This window comes from Nyctibius grandis, chromosome 11, assembly GCF_013368605.1.
Source record: "Nyctibius grandis isolate bNycGra1 chromosome 11, bNycGra1.pri, whole genome shotgun sequence".
In the NCBI taxonomy this organism is placed as follows: domain Eukaryota; kingdom Metazoa; phylum Chordata; class Aves; order Nyctibiiformes; family Nyctibiidae; genus Nyctibius; species Nyctibius grandis.
The window spans coordinates 7,525,939-7,550,351 of NC_090668.1; the positions used below are offsets into that span (position 1 = coordinate 7,525,939).

Genomic DNA, 24,413 nt, shown 5'->3' on the forward strand with positions numbered 1-24,413 from the left:
TTCTTCTCTTTCTAGTTATGTGGTGAACATGGGGTTGATAGACAAGCTGCGTTGCTGTTTCCTCTCCGTTCAAGGCCCTGTTGATGAGAATCCCAAAATAGCAACTTTTCTACAAAATGCCGCAGCGGTGTTGCATGGAATATGTCAGCTGTGTTTTGCTGTCAATGGAAGGTAGGTGCGCTTGGTCTGTCATCTCTAAGATGTTCTTCAGGGAGCAGCCATTGTGACCGTGTGCCAACACCGTGTTCATGGAAGCGAGTGTTCTGACGAGGCTGTTAAACAGAACTGTTCTTAGTCACGCAGTAATAACGGGTAAAGAAACAGTGCAGGAAATTCACTGTGCTCACCCTTTCACCATTGAACTGTAATTAGTTCCCTGCACTGAGTCTTGATTCTTGTAAGTCATTTATCAGAATTGCAAACTTTACTCATTGTTACAGAGAGGATTTTATCACTACTAATTTTAAGTGTCTAGTCCTAAGGACTTCAAGAGGTATTTTATTATCAGCTAGAATCAACTCTTAATTGATTTGTCTCTAGAGCAGCCTAATTCTTTAAAATACCACTGTTGGTGAAGGAATTTATATTTTCTGTAAAGAAAAGTATTACTAGATTTGTCAGGGAATTTTCTAATGCAAAATGGTGTTATCATAACCTAACCAGGGTTGTGGGGAGCGAGTGTGAGCTATGTGTCTGCCAGCAAATCTGGACTTCTCTAATCTACGGTGTAGGACAGCCTGATGCGGTGAGAGTCAAAATTTCAGAGCTTTGGGGTGCGCATACTAGAACCTACCACCATTAGACTGTTACACATTTCAGGAAAAGACAAGGCTGACAGAACTAGAGTTAATAAAACATAAAATAACAGACAAAGCTGTAGGTAAGAGCTGTTGCTGGTAACTTCAGGGACACAGGCACATGGAAAAAGAACTGCAAGAAATATGAGCCCAAAGAGATTGTCCCAACTTACTGAAATTTCCCTTTCTGAAAGCTGCCAACTTGGCATTTTATGTTCCAGGACAGCGCTGCCAAAAGTCAAATGCATACTTAAAAAAGAAAAAAAAAAAAAAAAATCACCCTTCTCTTTGTGGAATAATAGTTCTAGCTACAAGAGTAGCAAGTATTTGCAATTTATGAAGCATGCATATGTCACCCAACTAATAGAGATCTTTGCACCCCAAAATAATACAGCACTGTGCAAGTACTTCTTCCAAGAACATCTGTGCTTTGTAGCAGAATAATAATTTTGAAAGGTTGAGCATTTTTCTTCACAGTTACACCAAAAAGTATCTGATCTTACTACCTGCATATAAAAGCAACACTTTGGATTTTATCCAAAGGTGCTGATTGTTTTTGATTTCCAGGTTGGATTGTTCATTTGAGCATGAAAAGAAATGAGAGGAATGAACTTGGAGATTTCAAAACTGTTATCTTTCACTTTTAGATCAAAAGCTTTGGTGTAGCTGTTTAGAAGGGCAGTTTAAATGAAATGTCTTTCATCACCTGAGCCCACTCTTATTTAAGAAGTGAATACAGAGCATAATTGGTCGTGTTACAGAAGTCTTTAGTATTCAAGATGATTTAAATGGAAAAAAGGTATTGCCAAACACAGATTAAGGTGGCAGAAACAGAGCTCAGACTTATTGAATTCTTAAATATGTCACAATACAGTAATATATGTTGTGGGATACATGATCTGCAGCACAAAAGGTGGCCTCTCTTTGTGAGAAATACAGATGCCTCTTTCATTTGTGGTAAATAGTAGTAAGAGGCAGTGCAGCCTGTTTAGTCAGAATCCAGCATTTCTCATTCTCCGGCTCAGCTGATACATGCTTGAGCACCAAACAAACGTGCCATATTATATTCCTCTGTACATCAGAGTAACTAACCAGGAAAAGGAAAAAAAGAGGAAAAAAAGTCTAGTGAGTGCTACCAGTGCTCTGACACCGCGGTGTGAAAAGAAGTTTTGCCAAAATAATATCATTGTTGCAAGAGCAATTTCGAATTGTTCTTTTGATATATCCTCCTGTATAGAATGTTTCCAGGTTAGGAGCTTCTTTATGCTCCTCAACGGTGATCGTGAGGGACACAAAATTAATTTGCTTTTTTCTGACAGAACTACTTCAGGTTGTTATTTTTTTATAAAAAGTTGTCATTCCATGTTAAATGCAGTATAGTATTTTTATACATCACACTTTATACTGTGCACAGATCTTAGCATGCTGTGCCACCGAGTGGCATACTGATAGGACAGTAGACGCTGGGTAGCTAACACACCAGGACCACCTCAGGGCTCCCAAACCATCCACAGTGCCTGCAACAATGAAATCCTTTATGAGCTAGAAATGGCCAAGCGCTGCGTGACCCTCCTCCTTTGCTTTCACACACCACCGGGCTGTTACGAACTGTACTGCGGCTGTAATCTGCAATATCCCCAGAGGGCCAGAAGTTTTAAACCATTAAGAGATCCTGTCCTGCGGGTACAAGGTATGTTAGGCCATTTCTGGAGCTCCGATGCAGGAACAGCTGTCAATCCAGACTTTCCTGTCTTCCTCACAAGGACATTTCATAAACCTCCCAAATTTAGCAGAATGTTTCTAAACCAAGCTCTGAATTGATACCCAGTGTTTATTTGGACAGTTACTTCATAGAAAACACTCTTATAGGCAGGGAAGAGATCTCGGTCAAGTACCTACCTGCATGTACCTCTACATCAGGCAGGATGTCACAACAATAATGGTTACTAGAAAATAGCCTCAAATTGTATCATAAATGTATGTCAGCATTAAGTATTAAATGGGATGTATGGTTGATATAATGTAGCTGATAACATTTTAAGACACAAACTGAGATACTTCTTTTATTCCTGTGGTAGACTTAGGAAAAAAAGTCCAAAATCATGGGGTTAGATACAATAAAGGAAAGTCTTGCTAATGTAGAAACATAAATTGGAGGATTCTCAATTTTAACATCATAAAAAGTTATTGAAATGAGGGAATCCATTCTGAGCATATGTTATAAACATATCTTATTAGAAGAGAGGGATTTTCTTTTCATTAGTGGCCAAGGTCTTTAAAAAGATTTAACTTTGATATTGATCTTACTTCTCAAATGATCATTTTTGGTACTGGCTAATAAATGCTAGATTCATTCTCTTAATTGAAGTTTTGCTGTGGATGTAATAGCACATTTTCCAAATACTGTGTAATATGTATAAAAGATCATTTGGTGAAAACATTGATAACTTGTAACCCCATGTGAACCTTGTTTTGATAATTTTTATACCCTCATCTGTTACACAGTGAGAATCAGTGAGGGTGACTTGAGACCTCCAACTGGAAGTCCCATTTTTCTTTTGCTATGTTGCATCCATTGATAGCAATGGAGGTGAGAGCTCCTTTCTCCAAGATGAGTTAAAATAAGGTGTATGAGAGCTGAAAATAGGGTATTGTCCCTTATTGTATGTAGAGAGAATTCATAAAATGCAGCACGTCGGAATATCAAGCTATCTGTGTTCGCTGAGCAAGAGATGAACCTGACATTTGATACTTAGGCTTGAAAATTATGGCCATGATAACACTTAACTGTTTTTTGCTCACCGTTAAGGGTAACAGTAGCCAGAATTGAAAACAGAGGCATTTTTGTTAACCTGAAATAAAGCAAAGTATTAAATAGACTTTATACAGGCTAACAGTGGTTTATATAGCCATATAAATCTGTCTTGCTATTTGTGTCCAATTCAGATGCCCAGTAGCAATGTTCAGGACGACAGCCTTGTTTTCCAGAGTTTATTATTCTACCTATGAAAGATATAAGGCCTGTTTGGGGCCCTTGAGTCCTGAATACCCATATGGAACATGCTTGGCTTGTAAACACAAGACAGAAAACAATGAGCAGGCAGGGAAAGCAAGGAGCATTAATAAAAATACGGTTGTGCTGCGCCAGCTCACTCTTCCCGAAAAGCAGGAGTGAAGGCTGAGTAAGAAAATATATGGCAAGTCCTTCATCAGCATAGCAAGGATCTTGCTTATGGTCCTGTCTTTTCCTGTACTGCCCAGTGTTCATCAAATCTATATCCCCTTTTTCCCTGTAAGTCTCTGGAACTAAGATTTCTGTCCAGGAAGTTTAGTTGTTGCTCTGTGGAGGACTGTTGTTAAGGCCTTATTTCGCTTTTGCCCATTAGTATGAATGAAGGAATTCATATTAACCACGGAGTGAATGCAAACAGCAGGAGAAACTGTCAGTAGTAGTGCAGTTAAGGGTTAATCGCTGAGGAGGAGTGCTCTCCCTAAGAGCAGTACAGTGGGCTGGCGATAACACAGACACGAGGAGGAAAGTGAGTTGTGCGTAAGGCGAATATTGCAAATAATAGTCCCTCAGATCACGTAGCTTCTTGGGGCATCAACTTTTTAAAAATCTTGCTGTTTTCTTGATGTAAGAAATGTCTGCAAGCTCCCTCATTAATCTAGGAAAATAGCATGTCCTAGCAGTACAGTAGCTAAATTGTTACTGTTATATGTTATCTCAGAACAGTAGTGGAACACATATAAATCTGTGTCAGCAGCTAATGAAGTTGTGCATTACAAGCTGCAGTGGCGGAAAGCTGCAGAGATACAGGGTTTGATCCAGGAAAATAGTGACTGTCGTGTCACAGATACGCAAGGAAGTAGGCTGGTCTGTTTTCAGTTTTATTACAGTAATTAAGATAATGTCTGTTTTGGCTGCTGGCTGGCGAATCAGATGGGAGTCTGCTTGAATGCTGGTTGTGCTTCTCACAGCTTCCAACAGACAGCAGATCCAGCCAGTATGTAAACTAACTAAAACTTGCTCTTGGAATTACTGAAAGGTTTCAAATCATCGCTTTTACACAGTACTGTGACTCCTAGCTTGACAGTGTGAATTATAACAAGGTCTGACAGGTGCTAAATACTTCTTTATACTTCTTTCATTATTACCTTGCCTCTTTATTTTGTCATCTCTTTCTAAATAAAATAATTCAGAAGCCAAAAGTACAGATGATAGTTTTTAAATCCTAATAATAATAAAAAAACCCAGATTATATTCTAAGCCTTTTGAAAACTCGTGTTTCCATTTGGCTCCATGTTTTTAATCAGGAGTATATATTTCAAATATACAAACATTACAATGTATACCCTTAGAGAGGCTTGTCTGCTTGTTAGCTCGGTCAGTTTTTAAAACAGTGTATTTTCAGATATAAACAGTTTGCTCATATTGAAGCTTGGAGAAATTGTAGTTTTATACTTGTTCTGCAGAGTATGCTGTTTCTCATCAAGCTGCATTGAATTCCTGTTTTTAATAAATAGTGGTGTATTTCAAGCAATGAAGTACCACTGTTTAGTATCTTTCTTTCCTGGGATGGATATATCCACATTTTTAAATTCTTAAACCTGTTTTGTAAGTCATAAACCCTATACCAATTCCTGAGACTCCTTGATGGCAGAAGCTGAAAATCATAATGGCAGCCCATAATGAAAATTCCCTGCATTTCATTAAACTTTTCTTTTTAAGACCCTGCAGGTTTTTTGACCGTAATATAAGTACTTGCCTGTTTTTCTGTGTTAAATACAGAGACTTGGTAAAGTTTGAAAGCCTATCTGTTTTCCCAGCTATATAAGCCAATGTAAAAAAATCCTCTAAGTCTTGCTTCCCTTCGGTGCTGAATCGAAGGGGGTTTGCCCATACTGACTATTTTACTTTGTTACAGACACTGAGAGTAAGCTGCTTTAAATAGGAGAATTAAAAGGAGGTACATCCGTAGGAATCACCTCTCTTATCATTAGTTACGTAAAACCTAGGTTTCTTGTACGATGTAGTCATCTTCGGATTTTATGATTTTTATGGGTTTTTACTTCAGTCTGTGTCCTGACAGTTAGCACCGAATTTTCACTGGGCTTACCTTTGAGCTGGACTAAAATCTGCTAAATGCATGAAATCCACTGTTGTACAGACTTGATCAAAATCACTCAAAGCAGCATACGCAAAGGTTCATGCTTTATTTTCCAACATCTCATATGCATATTTTTTTTCTACTTTAAAGCCCACAGCCAGTATGAATAACGTCTTTTACCCTTTTATTGTAAACATTTAGGCTTAAAGTGATCATAACTGACAGTTAAAACCAACAGGAGCCAGTGGCCTGTTCATATACACATTAACTGTAATACAGGCAACATCAAAAATAAATGTTTTAACAGTTCCTTCAATCCACCAAACTTAGCAGACAGGTTTTTTATTTATTTTATTTTTTTAAACAGCTTTGTCCTGTGGTATAACTTTAAAATTCCTGGTCTTTTCTGAGAAAAAAATAATGCTTGCATTTTGGGTTATTTTACAATTGACTTTTTTATGTATATTTTGATTCATTCACTGCTCCAGAGCAGCACAAAATGGTAAAAGGATTTCATCCAGCAATGTAAGCTCTTTCATATGGAATTGTTTAAAAATAATGATGGACTGAGAGTTGAAAGCAAGCTAACTTTAACCTTTGGTAAAATTGGTCAATCTTTGCATATAGTCACCAAAAATTCTGTGAGGTATCATATGCAGTAATTAATTTGGGGTTATCATTTGACCATGAGGGTTTTTTTTCTGTTTTGTACTGTTGAAAAAGCTAAGATTGAAATTAAGAAATACTACTTGGTGAGAGGAGCTGAGCTCTCATGTGATACTGTGGAAATAAACATTCTTGTTACTTGAGTGTAGTTAAGTGACGGTTAGCACATTTTGGCTACTGCATGCTGCAAAATAAATAATTGGGCATCAGAAGCTGTTTTAAAGTGAGGAATACCAAGGAGTCCGCAGATACACAAACCGAAGTTGTAGAAATGCGCAGAGGTGGTCCCAGAGCTGTTAGCTCGCCCCCCTTTGCAGCCATCCAGGTTCGTTCCTCGCTTGCAGCCAGGTTCACGTGCCAACACGCCTTGAAACTGAGCAGCAGGGATCTGCGCAAAGGCACAGCTGGCGAGGCCAGGTGATGGTTCAGGAAGTGTCTCTGCTGACTCCATTCGAACACGCTCACTTAAAGACCACAGGGCTTCAAAATGAAGATTTTTGGGCACGGATTCCAGGTGTAGGAAAAGGAAAGTAACGCCATAAATTGTTGTGCAGCATAGCCTCACCCAAAACACACTTAGAGCTCTAGTGCTTTTTCCACTTTATTTATTCTTTATGGAGTAAATGTTAGGGTCATTATGAGTGCTACAAACCACCAGCTGAATGTTTGTGTTTCTTCTTTTGCAGCAGGTAAGTGGCATCAAATAATAATTTTAATAATCTTTTTAATTTACTTCAGCTTGACTTTCAAATGTTACAATATGTATTTTGAGAGACTCCTACGCCGGGGGCCTCCTGAAGCATTGTCGTGGCTGGTTTTGTGCCGCAGTTTCTGTAAGGATTGTTAGGAGTTCAGCTGGCTGTCGCAGTATCAAACAAACACCTCGTTTTTGGAACCTGCACCATAAACTCGGACACGTTCGTCTCCAGCTGAGTCTCTACAAATGGCTGACCGCTAACTGGCAGAGTTGTAGTGGAGGTGTAAAGGAGTCACTTGTGTAACATCATAGGTACTGGAAAATAGGCACAGCTACGTTGCTTTTCTTCTTACTGTGTCTTATCTAAAGATCTCTTTGCTTCTTTCAAAGATTTGTGAAGTAATTATGCAGTCTCCTGTGTTTTTTGTACAGCACAGGTATCACTGAAATACAACCGGGACATTAGTCCTAGAGGTAGCAGCAGAGGAGGCTGTAGTTAAAAGCGTTTTCAGTAGCATTGAACATTCACAGTCTGTAAATAGAAATAAGTTGGAAAGAAATGGTACCCATAAATGCTAGTTTCAGATAAGATCATTCCTTACACGTGTGATCTAACTGATAAAAGGCAGAAGTGAGTCATCTGAGCAACTGCTTTCTAAAGGTAAAGATGTGAGCGGCCAGTGATGGAAGCGGATGGGTGCTGGTACAGTAAGCTGTGTGCAACCCAAAAACTGTCCTGTCATATTCACCTGGGCTCAGGGCCATGAGAAGACCCCTCAGAGGCTGTGCAGAGATACTTCATGGCCTGAGTGCTAAAATAGCTGTCCTAAGCCTCCTAAATCTCCCCTCCTTTGCCTGCAGCATGTCAGCCTCCTCGCAGTAGCTGTGCACGCTCTGTCCCCACCCAGCTGCTAAGCGATCCCTGCTTGGGGGCACAGCGGGAGTTTGTAATACCTGGAAGACTCGGTCATCAGCCTTGCCCTATAAAGCAACCAGGTGTTGCTCACATTTTTAGTGCACACTCACGCTACCTTACAGAAGAATTGTATCCACGAGAAAATGCATAGATACTAGCTTTGAAGTTTGCTGTGACTGCGAAGATGGAACATAAAAAGCAGGATTAGCCTGCCTAGGATCTGTGTTGGGAACTTCCCTGGAGCAGAGAAGTGTGTGTAACAGAGTGCTGCGAGGTGCTTCTGATACAGATACTGAAAAGATCATTTAGAGCTGTTCTAGTTAAGGAGAAGCTCCTTACCAGTTCTGGTCAACAGGAGCATTCTCAGCCCTCTGAGTTTTCAGTCATTTCTGTATTCAACTGAGGTCTTCAAAGTTACAGATTGTTTGCAAAAGTGGTTCTTGTTTCCACTGCTTTCCCTGTTCCTTTGCTTTTAGTTGTTATAAAAGGGAAAGATACCCTCATGTAATTTGTCCTTCTATAACATTTTCTCGTATCACCTGTTGTGTTTTCCTTCAGTTATAAAAAAAATATATATATAGAATCAATCTTTGTAGTCTCTTTTGATATTGTCACTTCTTTTTTTTTCTTTTTTATTTTTTTTAAGATGGAAACTTAGTATATGTGGTATAAGGATAAGACCCAATTTTAATGCACCATACTTTCAGTGTTCCTGTTCATTCTATCTTAATATTTTAACGTTTCCTTTGATTGCCAATATAAACTAAATGTATTTCCATAATGAAGTTCACGTGATTTACATGATGGGTTTGAATTAGAACTCAGAATATATGAAACTTGGTGAATTATTTTGTGTGCTTTATTTTGTATTTGCCTGCCTTCTACACATTGTTTAACCTCCAGAGTAGTGACAATCTTAGTCTTCCGTAGTAGTGACTGTCCTGCATCATCCTTCTGGATGATTAATAATGTGAAAAAACAGAAACAGTACAAATCATGGAGGGATTATGAAAGTTTGAATGTGAGAAGGGAAAGGGCATCCTGAGTTATTTGCCTGTCTCTCCTGATATCCTAGATAGCCAGAAACCTTCTCCATTATTTTGCGTGCATACCCGAAAGACACCAAAGAAACCTAGTTTCCATTTGCACAAGCTGTGCTGGTTTGTCTTGAGCGTTTCATGCTTATTTGTGCTTTGCTACCGTACAGTCTCCCATAACAACATCTGACTGAAATAAGTAGTTGTGTGTTTTGTTAACTGCTCAGCCACGTCGTTCTTAAATTCCTGCAGAACTATGTGATTAAGATCATCTGGTCCTCTAACTCAGTTTGCTCCTTAGGTAGGCAGTTTGTTCCAGTGCCCGCAGCCTGTCCCTGAGGCAGTGAGAGGCTCCAGGGAGTTCTCCCACCTCTGCTGGCTGCTGTTGCAAGAAAGAGGGGTGTAGGCTACTGACCTGAGAGAGAGCTTGCCTGAAGCCCCTAAAGTGCCCCCAGGCTTCCAACTTTAAAGCTGTCTAATTTCTGCGTGGTCTTGCGCCGGTATCGTGAACCCATTTTGGGAGCAAAGACACCAGTATGTGGAGAAAGATATTTAAAGATACAGCTGCACTGCAGTTAAAGAGAGCAGGAGACGGTGCCCAGATTGTTGAAAGCGTTTTCTGGAAATGTCATGGTTCCTTGACACATTAGGTATCAGGTTTTTTCCTTTTTAGCAGTTTACTGGTTTTCTAACATTTGGCTTGTTAGGAGGACTGCGTCCTGGGCAAGTGCTCTCACTGAGGCTGGTCTCCTCCTCAGACAGCTTTAATGTTTCTTTTACAGATCTTGGAACATATTTGACAATACACGTCAGGACCCCACAGGACTAACAGCAGTTCTTCAGTCTACGGATCTGGTTGGAGTCTTGCATATGCTGTACTGTGTTCTTTTCCACGGGACAATTTCAGATCCAAACACAGCAAGTCCTAAAGACAGCTATGCAGCGAGCACAATCCAGGTTGCCATTGAGAGTTTACGTTTCTTCAATAGTTTTGCTGTTCTTGATCTGCCTGCCTTTCAGGTAACAGATGTTTTAAAACCTTTGCTTAGTGTGAAAATGTTAATTATTGCATTTACTTTTAGACTAAGTTTTGTCTTTAAGATCTTAGTTATTGAAGAAACTTTCACCATTAAATGTTAGAGGGTTTTTTCATGCTTAAAATTGCTAATTGTTGTTATTTCCACTGTATAGTTATGGCAAATTAATTTAAGCAAAAAGTGAAAATTTGGACTATGCAAAATGCTGAATCCCATCTACCACTACAAAAACCCCTCACTTTTAGCATAGTACTTTTTATATTTAATAAGCCCCAAAAATGTAAAAAAAAACTTGGTCAAAAGCACGAAATAAGTTTTTCTAATGTGAAAGGATTTGCTTATATTATAACCACAATTTACATTTGTCAGCGCTTTCAGTGGCCACTTGCATTAAGATTGTACAACTGAAACTGAAAATCACTTGACAGCAAATTTTTTTATCCAAGTAAAGTTTTAATGGCCAAAAATTGGAAATTTAATGTTTCATAATTTTTACTCATGAAAAAAACTCAAAAAAGATCACACTGAGTCTTGAGAAGGTAAGTCTTTTCTTACCTTCTTCTGTGAACAGATTTCTAGGGTAAGTGAATCATTTTGCCATACAAAGAAAATACAAATACTACTGTATTTCTCAGATAAATTGGCAAAGCTGTTCTGTTGATATAAAACACCTGTCAAAAAGCATTGCTTTGCAAAACGCGTTCAGCAGCATCAGTCTTACACAATTCATCAGAATAGGTTTCTCTTTCATTTAGTATGAAATTTGTATACAGGTTGTACCACACACTCCATCTGAAGTGCATTAAACTCGGCAAGAGCTTTGCATGAGTAAAGAGTTTAGTATAAGGTATAAGTCTCCTTCAGTTTGTATTTCTTGACTTTGATTTTTAGTGTATTCAGTATCTCTAATAACAGCCACAAGCGGTTTGCATGTAGCAACATTCGTCGGTATAGATGCAGTTGCAGGAGCCAGTCCAGTCACGGTGTGTTTTTCTACGGGGCACAGAAACAGTGTATTTATTGGAGTTTCATGTAAAACAACTCTGACACACACCATCAACTCCCATTTCTCGCTGTAAATCAAGGTGTATCAAAGTAGTTCTCTTCTACAGTTTGTTCAGTAGCTCTTGGTTTGAGACTGGATGTTTCTTTGTTGCTGTAGATACTACAGGTATACACCAGAGTAAGACTTGAACTGGGACAGTTGCAGTTTGTAGGGAGGCTATAGCAAATAGCACCAGCTGAAGGGCTCTCCCACTGATATCTCAAGAAACAACTATGAATTTTTGAAGCATAAGCTTCTACTTATACTGTCTAGATTTATCCCTCTACCAACTATCATGATATCTGAGTATTTATAACAAACCATCAGCATTAATTCCTAAATCCCATGATTTGCATTAGTTTGTTGTACATAAAATGGTGCAAGATAGTAATTATTGCAGATAGGGTGGTACAAAACTAACCAGGGTGAATTGTTTCATTCAGCTCATCGATGCAGGGCTCTGCTCAGGAAGTATCCTCTTAGCCGTCTGACTGAATTGTAACAGTAATATTGTTTGTGATGGACAGACACACTGGTGTAGTCTCAGCAGCTGTCTTTTAATGTGATTTGTTTCTGTACTGTTAAAAAATCAACATACACCTGAGGCAGTTTGCTGTCCATTCTGATATTGTGGACTATAGCAGGCTAGCAAACAGCAGAGGGAAAAAGCGTAGTTTATGTGCTGTCTGATTGTTATCTCTAAGGAATAGTTTTATCACATAATAGTAGGACTATAGAATAGGTTTTTTTGATTAACAGAAGAGGTCTGGTATTCTAGAGTTTGTATTAGCACAGATGGCTCATGGGTATATATTTCATTTAATTTGACAGTCTAAACAATTGAAAGATGGTAGTGGGAACCAACGCAGGATCCTGAGCTGATATTAATTCTGGCTAAAAAGGAAGCATAGTTTCCTTGAAAAATTAGTTTAACTTTTATACACAAACTCAGGTGCCCTTTGACCTGTTGTTATCAGGGAAGGTTAAACCCAGAGTGCTAGGTCACAGCATGCGTGGACAGCACTAATTAAATAAGGGTGGACGTAAGAACATGGCATTTCCATGATGTAAAGCAGTGAACGGTGGCTGTATTGTACGTTAACTTTTGAAAATATACTAACGTACCAGAACGCTTGAGGCTTAAGATGGAACCAGAGCTGAGTCTGTTTTAATGGTCAAGGATTCCACTTGTGCGGGGTAGATTTGGAGTATGCTAAAACTAAACCGTACTCCAGACTGGGATTTATGTATATGTACTTAACACAGGCTACAAGGTATAAAATCAAGAAAAGTTTCAAACGGAAGAGATTTTCTCACAGGCCTGCACTGCTGTTTCATTAGAGTTAGTAGACTGTCATGCTCGTTCCTTGTGCTTTAGTTTTCCCCTTTGACCTTGTGTCGCTCTGTCTGTTTGACATGTTTATTAAATAGAGGCTGTAGGCTGCGCAGATAAAATCTAATTCTGAATCTCCGCGTATAGCAGTTTGCCTACTTTTAAGAAGCATCCCAAGAAGCTTTGCAGCTGAGTGTTCTCTCCTTTTGGATGCTTCTAACTTTTTTTAATGTTTGAAAAGTCATTATTTGTTATTAATCTTTGTATTCCTTTCAGAGCACACGTTATTAATGAGAAATGCATTTTGCTCTTTTGCAGAAATGAAGATGGTTTGGTTTCTTTTGCTTATTACTGAGAAATATTATTAGCATTAAGTTTTCCTGGAACATGTAATGTGTGTCAAATGAAATGGTCAACCTAATGCTATGCTGAATGTCAACTAAGCAGAATTCAATTTTCCTGTGTCCCTTTAAAATTTGAATTTATTCTTATAGTCCAGTTGTAAATGATAAGTTGCTGAAAGAAGAGAGCTGATTCTGGCCTCCTCCAAAGTTATTGCAACAAAGAACATAGTCTATACTTTGGGGGGGGAAAAAAAAAAGGTGCAATTGATGTATATGAATTCACACAATTTCTATAACATACTGCTAGACTGTAATTTCCGTTTCTTGGCCTTTTTTTCAGTCTATTGTGGGTGCTGAAGGACTGTCCCTTGCATTCCGGCATATTATCAGCTCTCTGCTGTGGTACTGTTCCCAGCATACCTGTGAAGGATTGCTACACGAAGTCATTATTTGTGTGGGCTATTTTACTGTAAACAACACAGATAATCAGGTAAGGCAAATGGAACATGGGATCAGAAGTTATCAAGTGCACATTTAGTCAAGAAAACTAATCCCCTCAACATTGTTTTTGAAGCACTTGGGATTCCTACAAGCACAAATACACGCGTTTGCAAAAGAGAAGCTGAAGTTGCATCTTAACACAAAAACATTAATTTTATGTGGCCGTAAGGAAACTCCATGTTCTTATGCAGACAGTGATGCTGACATTGCAACGATTTTAACTAGTCTTACTCACTGCCAAGATATACTTAACAAATGATATTTTTAATTCCAAGTTAACTTCATGGCAACTTGATCAAATGGCTGTGGTACCCACGTTAAACCCTTTAAAAGCCAGCTACGCTAGTCTGCCGTGAAGGCATGTCCTCAGATGCCAATGTAGCCATCTCCCTGGTAGCCAGAGGACTCATTTAAGTTTAAACCATTCTTTTCCTTGAATCTTTTTAATAATAAACCAAATACTCTGTTGAACAAACAGTGGAAATCCCCCTCTAGCTTCCTTGATTGTTGTCTGCTTTTACCAGTGGACTCTGTGACCACTCATACTAGTAAGAATAGCTTATAAAATAACCCAGACACAAAACTTAAAAACTCCTGCAAATACTTTAATCTTAAAAGTCTCCCAGTTTCCTCAGCTTATATGTAGCCTCTCAGGGTATATTGGGCAGGGCAGAAGTTGGCACTTGTTCTTTATTTTTGAGTATGTGAACCTGACTTTACATGTGTAGAAACTGTGTTATGGTGCCTGCATCTTTGGAATGATTCAGTTGAATGCTATATTTTGTGAAGTTACTTGTTTTGTTCTCTCTTCATACTAGTAACACTTGGTTCCTGTTTTTATTCAACTTTTGGGGTGGGAGTTCAGGATGAGGAGCTTAATCCCCTCAGTTAAGCTGAAGAGCAGAAGAAAAGTGTTACAGCTTGTCAGCAAAGGTTTAGAGAAGAGCTGTCTGATAACTTTCTTACAGTTGTTGACTATAATTGGAACATTATAATATCTTAAAGCTAACAATATTGTCAGAAATATTATATAATTGCATAATGGAATTACATAGTAATGTTTCTGTGGCTTTGGCCACAGCCAGAGGGAGGATCCTGCAGCCTTCCTACCCTGTGCAATCAAACCCAACTCGGGATATGGAGCTGACACTGGGCAACACTTTTTAATGTGGTCTTTTTGAAAATCCCTGTGATATTGCTGCCATTTTCCGATTCCCACTGCTACACAACGGGTCTTGTTGGCATCCAGAAGTGCCAGCAAACAACGTTGTCTTTTCTCTGCAGTTTAAAAATTTCTTTTCTGGCACACAAGTATAAACAGATGTGATTCATTGCACGGAGGACTTGCAACTACAAACGTGCCAGGAATAGCGCAGAAGAGGGATTTCCTACCAGTGCTGTCAGTTATAGTGCTCTGTAGTGCCTGTCGCTGCTCAGCACTCGTGCCCTGGGGCGAAGGTCCGACCGTGGCGAGCGGGCACCGTGCCACGGCAGCAGCTGGCTGTGGTGGCTGCCGGCAGGCAGTCAAGAGACTGAGTATGTGCAAAATGCGTTTGTGTCTGGGCGTGCTTCCCAGCTGGTGATTCTGCAGTGTCTTGGAGTCTTCAGCATGTGCACTTGGGGTTGAGGTCATATGCCATCGCTAATCCACCCCCAGACTGAGTTAATTTTCAAGATTAAAAGGTAGCTTCTGCAGCTCTGAGAGACAAGTTCAGGTCTTTGGTAAAACAACCACGGTATGTTAGTATTTCTCATACTCTAAAAGCAGTCTTTCATGATGGTTTGCTTTGGTGGTACTATCTCAGGACATGTCATGACGTACTTAGCTTTTTATTTAATTTCTCTTATTCCTATTTGATAAGTGCTTTCTATTCATTCAGTTATGGTTTAATTTATTATGATGCTTTGTGCTTTCAGTTTTTTCTTTCATTCTTGATCATCTGCAGAGTCCTACTAAAAATAAAAAATTGCTCTCACAGTGAAAGCTTGAACTGAAAATAGTAGGCTTGAACTCCTGGAAGAACAGCATAATAAAAATAGATACACCAGACTTGAGCTGTGAAAACAGATTTCCATAGAGCCTGATAGCTCTTTTTATTTAGTATTTGAACAAACTTTTAAAAAGAGTCAATAACTGACGTATTTCAAAGCAGATTTGCATTATTCTTTCAGTCAAACGTACATTTGTTTTGAAATGTTTGTAGTTTAAATAAGTCTTTTCGTCCCTAAATTTGTATTCCTTATTAAAAACCTTTGTATGTTTTCATTCCTTTCAACTGTAAAAAGAAAAGAACAAATAATTATTTGGAGTTTTCAGTGTGCCTTTTCTGATTCTTTTGTCTACCTACATGATCAGATAAATGCCCAAAACGGTGTACCGGAGTAAAGAAAAAATGGCATGAATTATTAAAAAAATCTGCAGTTTCCCAGTTTGGACAATAGATAGGTTTCTAAAAAGGAAATTTTACAGCCTGTCAGCCTCAACATTGACCTTCTGTAGTAGTACTGTGATTTAAGTAAGTTAGTACCACTACTCTGCAGTCAAAATAATAAAAGGGCAATTTCCTAAATATTTCACATTCATAGAAGAAAATCTTCCAAGAGCATCATATGCCAATCATTTAATGTAACCTAGGTTTGTCTGGTTTTATGACACCATCCATAAAACTCTTTACGTTTAGTTGAGTGGCAAATTAAAAAGGAAATTTCTTTTCTCTGGTATAGCTTTGAGATTCATATTTCTCTGCAGTTTCCAGGAGCCCCAAATAAGAGGAGGGCCTCACGGTGGGTCCTGCTCACCCGCAGAGACAGTGGCTGGGGTCCCAGTTAGCTTTTTCACCACAGTTGGCTTTTGGGCCAGGCCCAAGTGATTCTGTCGGGAGCGATGAGGACAATGGATTCCTAAGGAACGCATTCCTGAGTGTTTTGATAGTGCTTGCTCTGTTTATTTTAAAAAGACTATGATTTTGCTGACTCTGCCCACATATAATATATTAGTAATATTCGTTTCCTTTTTTCGTATTTTGTTTTAACATTCATAAAGCTTTTTCAGGGCAGCTGCTGTCACTGAAGAAATAAATCAGTCATGAAACTGAAAATTTCAAAAAGCAAAGAGTGTTTCTTCAATATTTTAAATGCTTTAACGTCATTAGTCAAGCCTAAACTGCACTGTCTGTTTTGTATCGGCACGTGAACTTGTGTTTACTACAGAGTCTGACAGCCTGCGTTTCATGAGACGGGGTTCTGTAATCACGCCGCAGCGGAGCTCGGCTTTATTAGGCATCTGCTTTGCATGAAGTGTGATCAAGGAAACAGATTCTCTTGTTTTGGCCACCTTTTAATCTATTAACATACGAAAACAGGTCCCATGATACTAAGGACAGACGTGTAAAACTAAACTGCGTAATAAAAATAATGTCCAATCTTTCAATAAGCCAACCGTACTATATCAGGCTGGAGCATTACAGTTTCTAATTTAAATGTTCTTGTTAATTAAAAATATCCTTCTATTTCATTACATTTTTATTCCCTTTCATTGTTTGATTTAATTATTATAATGAATATAATTAGCATGTGCTGTCAACTCACTTCATTTGCATATTATATTGGATAATTGAATGTGGTCCGGTAATTAAATTAACATGAATGACAGACGATTCGGCTTCTTTCACATTGCTCTGTTGGGAATAAAAATCTTTCTGTATTCATTGCAGTTAGTGAATATTTTTCATATGAAAAGTCATCAAAAATCAGATCCTCAGACTGAGGATCTTGCCTGACAGGCTCCAAAAGAAGTCGCATTGTTCATTTGTCGTACTATGCATTTATTTAAATAAAAATAGCTTTTGTTCTTTCAGGCTTTGACACACACTGTATTTAGAGTGCTCTAGAAGAACCTCACTAACTTGTGGGTTATATAGGATACAGGTTGCAAAACAAAATCTCTGTGAAACAGCTAGGGAAAAGTGTATGCAGCTTTTGAAAAATTAATTATAAAATTGGAGTTTGTAGGTCGAAGTAAGAACTTCTCTTAGAGTAACAAAGGCAATTGGAAAAAATTCGATACACAAACTATTCCCATTCCATCCACAAAAGTTTGTTTTCCAGTTGCATAAGTCTAACTTATTTCTCTGCCACTCCAAACCTGTTATCCAGAGACAGTTGTGTCCATAAGAAGGGTACATTATTTTTATTGTAAACTTATAAATAATTGAAATGTTAATATCTAATAATCCATATGTTGAAAACAGAAACACATGGAATTAGATTTAACAGTACCGTTCACTTACTAGAAATTCACCTTTGCTATATAGATAGGGAAAATTTGTCGCAAAACATGTTTCAGGCATGTCAGCTTGCTCCAGTTAAAGGAATAAGGAACAGTAAGGTCACAGGACATTTTGGGAGAGGAATTTTTCTTGTCTTAAAGTAGAAAACATCACACAGCAGTATCGCAGGTATAAACATAATGTTCAAAGAAATTAAAATATTACATGGTAGGCACAGTTCTGAAAGGTTCATGAAATTTATTACTCATTTCCAGCACAAAGAAAATACAGTAGATAGTCCCCAAGAAAGGCTTCTTACTGAGATTGTCTTTTTTTTTTTTTTATGATTGGCTTATAGTTATATTTTCTTACTTTTTAGCATTTTTTTCATGTGGCAAGTCTTACTTCTGTCATAAAATAGCAGTACACTTTATCCCACAGTAAGTGTATATCACATACCTGTATACGTATATGACATCTATCCTAGCTATGGTTACAAGTACTGCTGCGTTGTAAGGGACACTTACAAAGTGACTTTAGATTAAATGTGGCCTTCTGTAGGGAAGTTATTTTGTGCTTTTGACAGTGTTAGTGCGTATTGAGTTTCAGTATGTGGCCAGTTTCTTCTAGTGTTAGTGTGAAGAAAGAAAAATACTTTTAAAATGGAAAAATTGTGAAAATCAGAAGTTGACAGGAAGAATGGTTATAAAAATATTATGTAGAGTTTCCATATGGGTTATTTACTAGAGGCCATCATTAAACTTTCATTATTTATGTTGCTTTTGGGGCTATGAAGTGACTGGAACAATTTTGATCTGGTAGGTGGCAGAAAAGCACATTTTCTTGCTGTTTGAAGCTTCTCAGCCAGCTCTGTAACATGTCCAATGGCTCAATGTTTCACAGTCATCTTAGCTGATGATCAGGTATTTTCACAAACCCTTTACATTTATTGTGGAAGACAAAAGACAAAATGTACTAGTAAAAAAATTTCTTACTTGCAAGTAGGGTTTTGGAGAGTGACAGAAAATGCTTGCTTTTGAAGAGCGAATGCTCTGAGAGGGACAGGAAGGTTTTCTGTGGTTTAGACATATATTACAATATTTTAATTATTCACACCTTCTGGGGACTTTAACCCAAACTAGCTGTTTTCAAGGATGATGGCAGAACCCTCTGCCGATAGTCTGTTTGAACTTCTGTTGACTAAGGTCCTGTTTCTTCTCTAGCCTTTAAATCAGGAATTCTTCATTCACTTCAATTGAGTTTCACCTGTGTAAATGAGTAGAGAATCATGCCCAAAGGAGCAGCTTAAAGTTATAAGTGGTACGTCATTAAAGTTGAAGATGTTATCTACATGTGGAGATGTTCTTCAGAAATAGCGCAGGGCTGCAAGGGCTAATTCTATTCATTTCAGTGTTCAGAATAATACAGAAAGGTTTGAAACATGGCATGATGCTTTTTTTTATTTGAGCTTACAGAATATATGTATTTCTCAATACGTTTGATGTATAATAATACTCTCCTCTGATTAAAAAATATTAGGCCAACACTTAAACATATAAATCTCCTGTTATGTTATTTTGGAAACTATGAAGCTTACCATTTTCTAGAAAGCAATAATACCCTTCAGTTTAACAAGATACTTAAGGTTATGATTAGCATTAAGGATGAGAGCAACCTTACGTGTTAAAAGTTTATTTTTGTGTTAATATGTTAAATGCTAAAATACTATCATTTTTAAAGTTAGACCTTTCCTTAGTGCCTTTTCTAGTTCAGACATTAGATTACTACTATGTCCTGTAGCCTGGGCGTGTGTTAAATTCACAAATAGCGTCAATGCATATTAGAATTTTATCCGTTCTCCTCTCATCCCGTTGTAATGGAGCTTATCTTTTACCATATCTGTTTAATAGTATTTATTTATTTATTGCTGAATTTAATCTATATATACTTCATTTGTTATCTTATAACTAAAGTGACTTGTTATTTGTGATTTCTGGGTGACCTTTTTTCAAGAGCTTTGTATAAAGAACTTCTTTATCTAGATTTCCCACTAGCATCACTTCTGATAAACATTTTTATGTCTTTACTGCATCCCTGTGCTTTTATTTGCCATTGTCCTATCCTAAATGCTCCAGTGGCTTACGGTGATTACACAAAAACTGCTCAGATGATTTTTTCTTTGTTATGTGTACACAGAGCACCACTAAATCTGTCTGCTTAAACCGTAGAGCTAACTCTAAAAGGACAGTGCTCATAAGGTGGTTTATAGGAAGACATAACGTTATTTCTGAACTCTCTTATCTTCTCTCTGAAAGCTTACATGAGATGTTAAGAAAATAAACACTGGAATTTTTCAAATAGACAAAATTCTTATTTTAAAATTAGAATGTAGCATTCTGAAACATCATTTTTGCATGGAAATGGTGCTCCGATCCCTAGTAACTGTTAGGAGGAATTTAGAACATTCTTTGCTCAGAGCCTTGCCAATAGTGGAGTTTGCAAAATGGAAAGAAAAGAGCTTGACCTTAAAACAGAAGAAGAGCCCTAGTGGTGACATATTCTGCTGATTAAATACTAGCAGTATGAGATCTGTTTATATAGAAGCAAAGAAATAATGCAGATCTAACTTTGAAGAGAAACTCTGGACTACTAATATAAAGACTTATTTCTTTAACAAAGTTATAAATAACCTGACATCAAACAAAAGGATTTAACTGTTTGATGGAATACTCTGTAGTTACAGAGATTAGATTCTCAGCGTTTCCCTTCCTGTTCAATACAGTTACTAGTTGTTTGTACAAATTGGAATTGACATTTATATAAATGATAAATAAATAGTAAAAGAGGCATTAATAGTTCCCATACCAACAGTACAATTTTAAGACCCAAATGTTTATAATGGCCATGTTCAAGTTTGGAACTGTAGGTCATATGGGATAGTGGAAAAGGCAAGGAGTGCCCCTTAGAGAACCATTAGCTTTTTAGTGTGAGTTGTTCTAAGAAAATTGCACCTGAAATACATTATAGCAGAAGAGCACAGCTGAGTAGAAGAGCACATTTTAATGCTTCGTTTCATAAAAATAAAAGGAAATTCTATTGAGAAGGATGCTTTTCTAGAAAGTTAATTCAGCTCACGGTGATAAACAGTGTATTTGTTTCTAAGCAGCTATGGAATACACCATGTCATTGGCAGTTTTTTCTCTCCAAAAGCTGAGGAAGGTTTTGCTTCAGGTAGTTTTAAACTTTACAAAGTTATAATTCAGCTCCATTTTCCTATATCCACTTCACGTTAATATAATTTTGTCTTACTTTTCATTTGATAAAAGATCTACAACTTCTAATACTTTGTCAAAATTACTAAAACACACCAGCCCAACCACAGAGTACTAAGAACACGACATTGTCGTGCAGAGTTAGTCACGCGAGAGTGGTGCGCTTAAATGACTTGTAAGGTTTTGTTCAGATCTTGATGTTTGGGGTTTTTTTGTGGCTACAGATTTCAGTTCTCTCCTTGGCAATCTTTCTCCTTTCTCTGCTATCTTTAAGCAGCAAGAAGCAATTTTTCCTTTCTTCTGTGGATGAAAGAAACTGATAGGTACAGAAAGTACCTGTAAGTCACATTATTTTCCTGCGGCAGTGTTTCCGAGCCATCATCCCTCTGTTACGGGGGAGACCTGGCAGTGTGTGTGCAGTTCCAGGTGCACAGATGGCAGCTGATGCTGGCATCATCTCTGCCGTGTTAGCTGGACATCCCGCTACCCCTGCAGGTCTCGTTTATGGTGGCTGTGCCCTAGCAGTGCCATTGATGCCAGCAATGCATTTGCTCCCAAAGTTTCTGCATTTTTATGTTGCTTATTTTAACAGCACAAAACATGACATAATGTTAAGATATAGCAAAAGGAATAGAAATAATAAGCAAACAATATGATCAAATTAATACCTGAAGACACTCATTTTTTTAAATCTTCTGATATTTTTGTGTAGTGGATTTCTGGAAGGCAATGTGAGCTGGCAGGGAGAGTAACCAAGTGGCTACCAGGAGAGATGTGGGGCAGTGTCCAGGCTGCTGTGAGCTTTTCTGTTATGTGTGGTGTGGAAAGCACACCTGTACACCTTTGCGTACAAAAGTGTTACTGGTGACTTCAGTGAGGTGTCAGCTTAACAAAAAATAAGCTTTTGCAAAATCGTTGCCCTAATGGTAATGGGAAATTTGTGATAAAGGAAATGATAAAGGAACAGTGGGTTATCGTTGGCAGCGTTGCTTGCCACGCCAAAGTGGATGTGGCAAATGCACTGTCTTGTTTAGCGACTTCCTTTGATAGCCAGGGATGCTGCTTTGGCCCATTAAAAACATACCCTGTTATAGGCTTAGGCTTGGACTTGATTACCTGGCCACTGTCTCACTGTTTGGAGGAGAGCAGCTTCTTCCCAGGCTTAAACTGACTCATTTTTGACCTGGAATACTGTCATGAGATTTTTTAAATTGCTTTCTGTGGGGAGGGGAGCAACCTTTGAGGAAATAATTGAATAGAATGGTAAATATTATTATCAATTTAGACACATGATGAATGTCTGGTAGCTTTCTAAATGTATGGATAATCTTCAGTAACCGGTAAGAATTGATTCATAATATGATTCTCTGGCTTTCTGAATCAGTTGAATACTCATTTCTCAGTTCTTTGTTTTGCCTTTGCATAGACAAAATAGCTTGCTGCTGGCTTTCTGTTCTTCCTGACCAGAAAATTAATTAGCCTCTTTGAAAGATAATTCCAGTGTTTTTATGGTATATATGGACAGAAATAACTGACATGAATGATGCCTTTCCAGAGCTGCAAATGTCCAAGTGAAACAAGAAAACCTAAATCCATCAGTAGAAGTAGACTAAATATTGCTCTAAAAATCAGCACTTCCCCTCTGCAGTAATCCTGGACTAATCTTGTCTAGTACACAGGGAGTGAAAAAGTTCTTGGTCTGAGACTGAACTATTTTTTTTGTTACTTGTAATGAAATATCTGACTATTTAACATACATGCATAGAACCTTTTGAAGAACAATCTGTGATGATAATCTTCTTTAAATCTCTGGAAGGTAGCAGGCAAAGTTTTAAATTCAGTGAGTTTCTCTTTTTTAAAATGCTTTACATATGTGAAGTCTGTGCAGTTACAACTTGGAAACAGAAGTTTAGATTGTCACCAAAAATACTACTTCGTAGTTAAAAAAAATTTAAATCTTCACAAGGCAATTTGGTTAAAAGTACTAGTTCTTGAAAAATTAGTAGCATGCATCTACATTACATGTCTAATTAGGACACATGAATATATGAATTATCAGTTCAATTTGGCTAATATTTGTTCAATAGTTTACATACAGTCATTCTTCAACTTTCTGAGAGACATTTTAGTTTTCTCAATGGAAATCCTGTTTATTACTTACAAGATGCTTATGAACTCTGTTACCTGATTATGAAGATATAGTTTTAAAGACTAGAGGATTCTTATTTTAATTTTCTTGTAAAATTAACCATTGACTTGGTAAGATTTTGCTTCTGATTTGACATGTAACTGCTGATACATTCTGTATCATTGCTGTATCATGCAGAAGATCTAGATCCTATTAGTTATGAAGATTTTATTACCCTGCTTTAACGAAAATTCATACATACGCTTTTAAAAGTAATTGTAGTTTTCATTCATGATAAAAGGAATATAGAGAAAGAGCAAGTGAAAGACAATTACATGTATACACAGTATGTAAGTAGAATTAGGAGGTGTTCACCAAAGCATCTTTCCTTTGCTAGTTCTCATGCGAAGGTTGCCCCTGTGCATGCCAGCGGTTATCTCCCTGCCCTTGCAAGCAAGGAAAGGAGTCACACTTTTATGATTCTCATTCCTGCAGGATCATCAGAATATTATTTTTGGGTCCTTGGAGCTTCACAGAAAAATTAATGAGCTGCAATATTCCCTTTGCTCCCCAGAGGAAAATCATACCCAAGTTATTTGGGTCCGTATGGTTTCTTAGTTCCCTAGCAAAGGCCTTCGGTCCTGGGCAGATCTCCTGTGCAAGGTGCCAGGAAGCAGTGGCAGGAGAGGAAGGCTGCTGGAGCTGTCCTGGTGGGAATACAGGGAAGAACTGCAGAATCCAGGATGGAATAGCCTTGCAGCAGTCACCTCAGGTCTGTAGCCAGACACCCCACCTAAGTGGCACGGGAAGCCTCGTCTCCCACCAAAATGATGAGCTCCCCTCGCAACTTTAGTGCTGTTCCATACCACAAGGAGCTTTTAATTTTTTTGATTGATTGTCCTTTTTTGTTGCTTAAGTGCTGTGTGGCATATTGCTGGCTTTTGTCATTGTAGTCTGTTTTTGAAAGACTGACTTTTATACTGCTTCAGACTTTCACAGCTAGAAGAATTGCAGCAAATGGCCAAACAATATACTGTATAGTGAATATTGGCCCAAGTAAACTTGAGGAAAAAACGAATTCCATCTAGAGACTTTAGAAATCATGAATCATGCTTTCCTAAGTGATAAATTTCAGAAATACCTATACAGTGGATCAGGATGGTTATTGCACTTGAGAGTGCAGAGTGCACTTTGCAAAGAGTCACACGGGAGCATGGATTGCCTGGTAGGGCAGAAGAGAATGCCTGACCCTCTGGCCATT

At 38.0% G+C, this 24,413-nt stretch overlaps 1 protein-coding gene across 2 annotated transcripts in view; it reads left to right on the forward strand.

Annotated features, from left to right (window-relative positions):
• The window catches only part of SCAPER (S-phase cyclin A associated protein in the ER), a 154,559-nt gene that overhangs the window by 121,647 nt on the left and 8,499 nt on the right, over positions 1 to 24,413 (forward strand). For both annotated transcript variants that reach the window (XM_068410027.1, XM_068410028.1), the window contains exons 27-29: positions 16 to 171; positions 10,007 to 10,244; positions 13,324 to 13,473. In XM_068410027.1, coding sequence (XP_068266128.1) covers positions 16 to 171; positions 10,007 to 10,244; positions 13,324 to 13,473 — 544 coding nt within the window. The remainder of the gene's footprint in view (positions 1 to 15; positions 172 to 10,006; positions 10,245 to 13,323; positions 13,474 to 24,413) is intronic.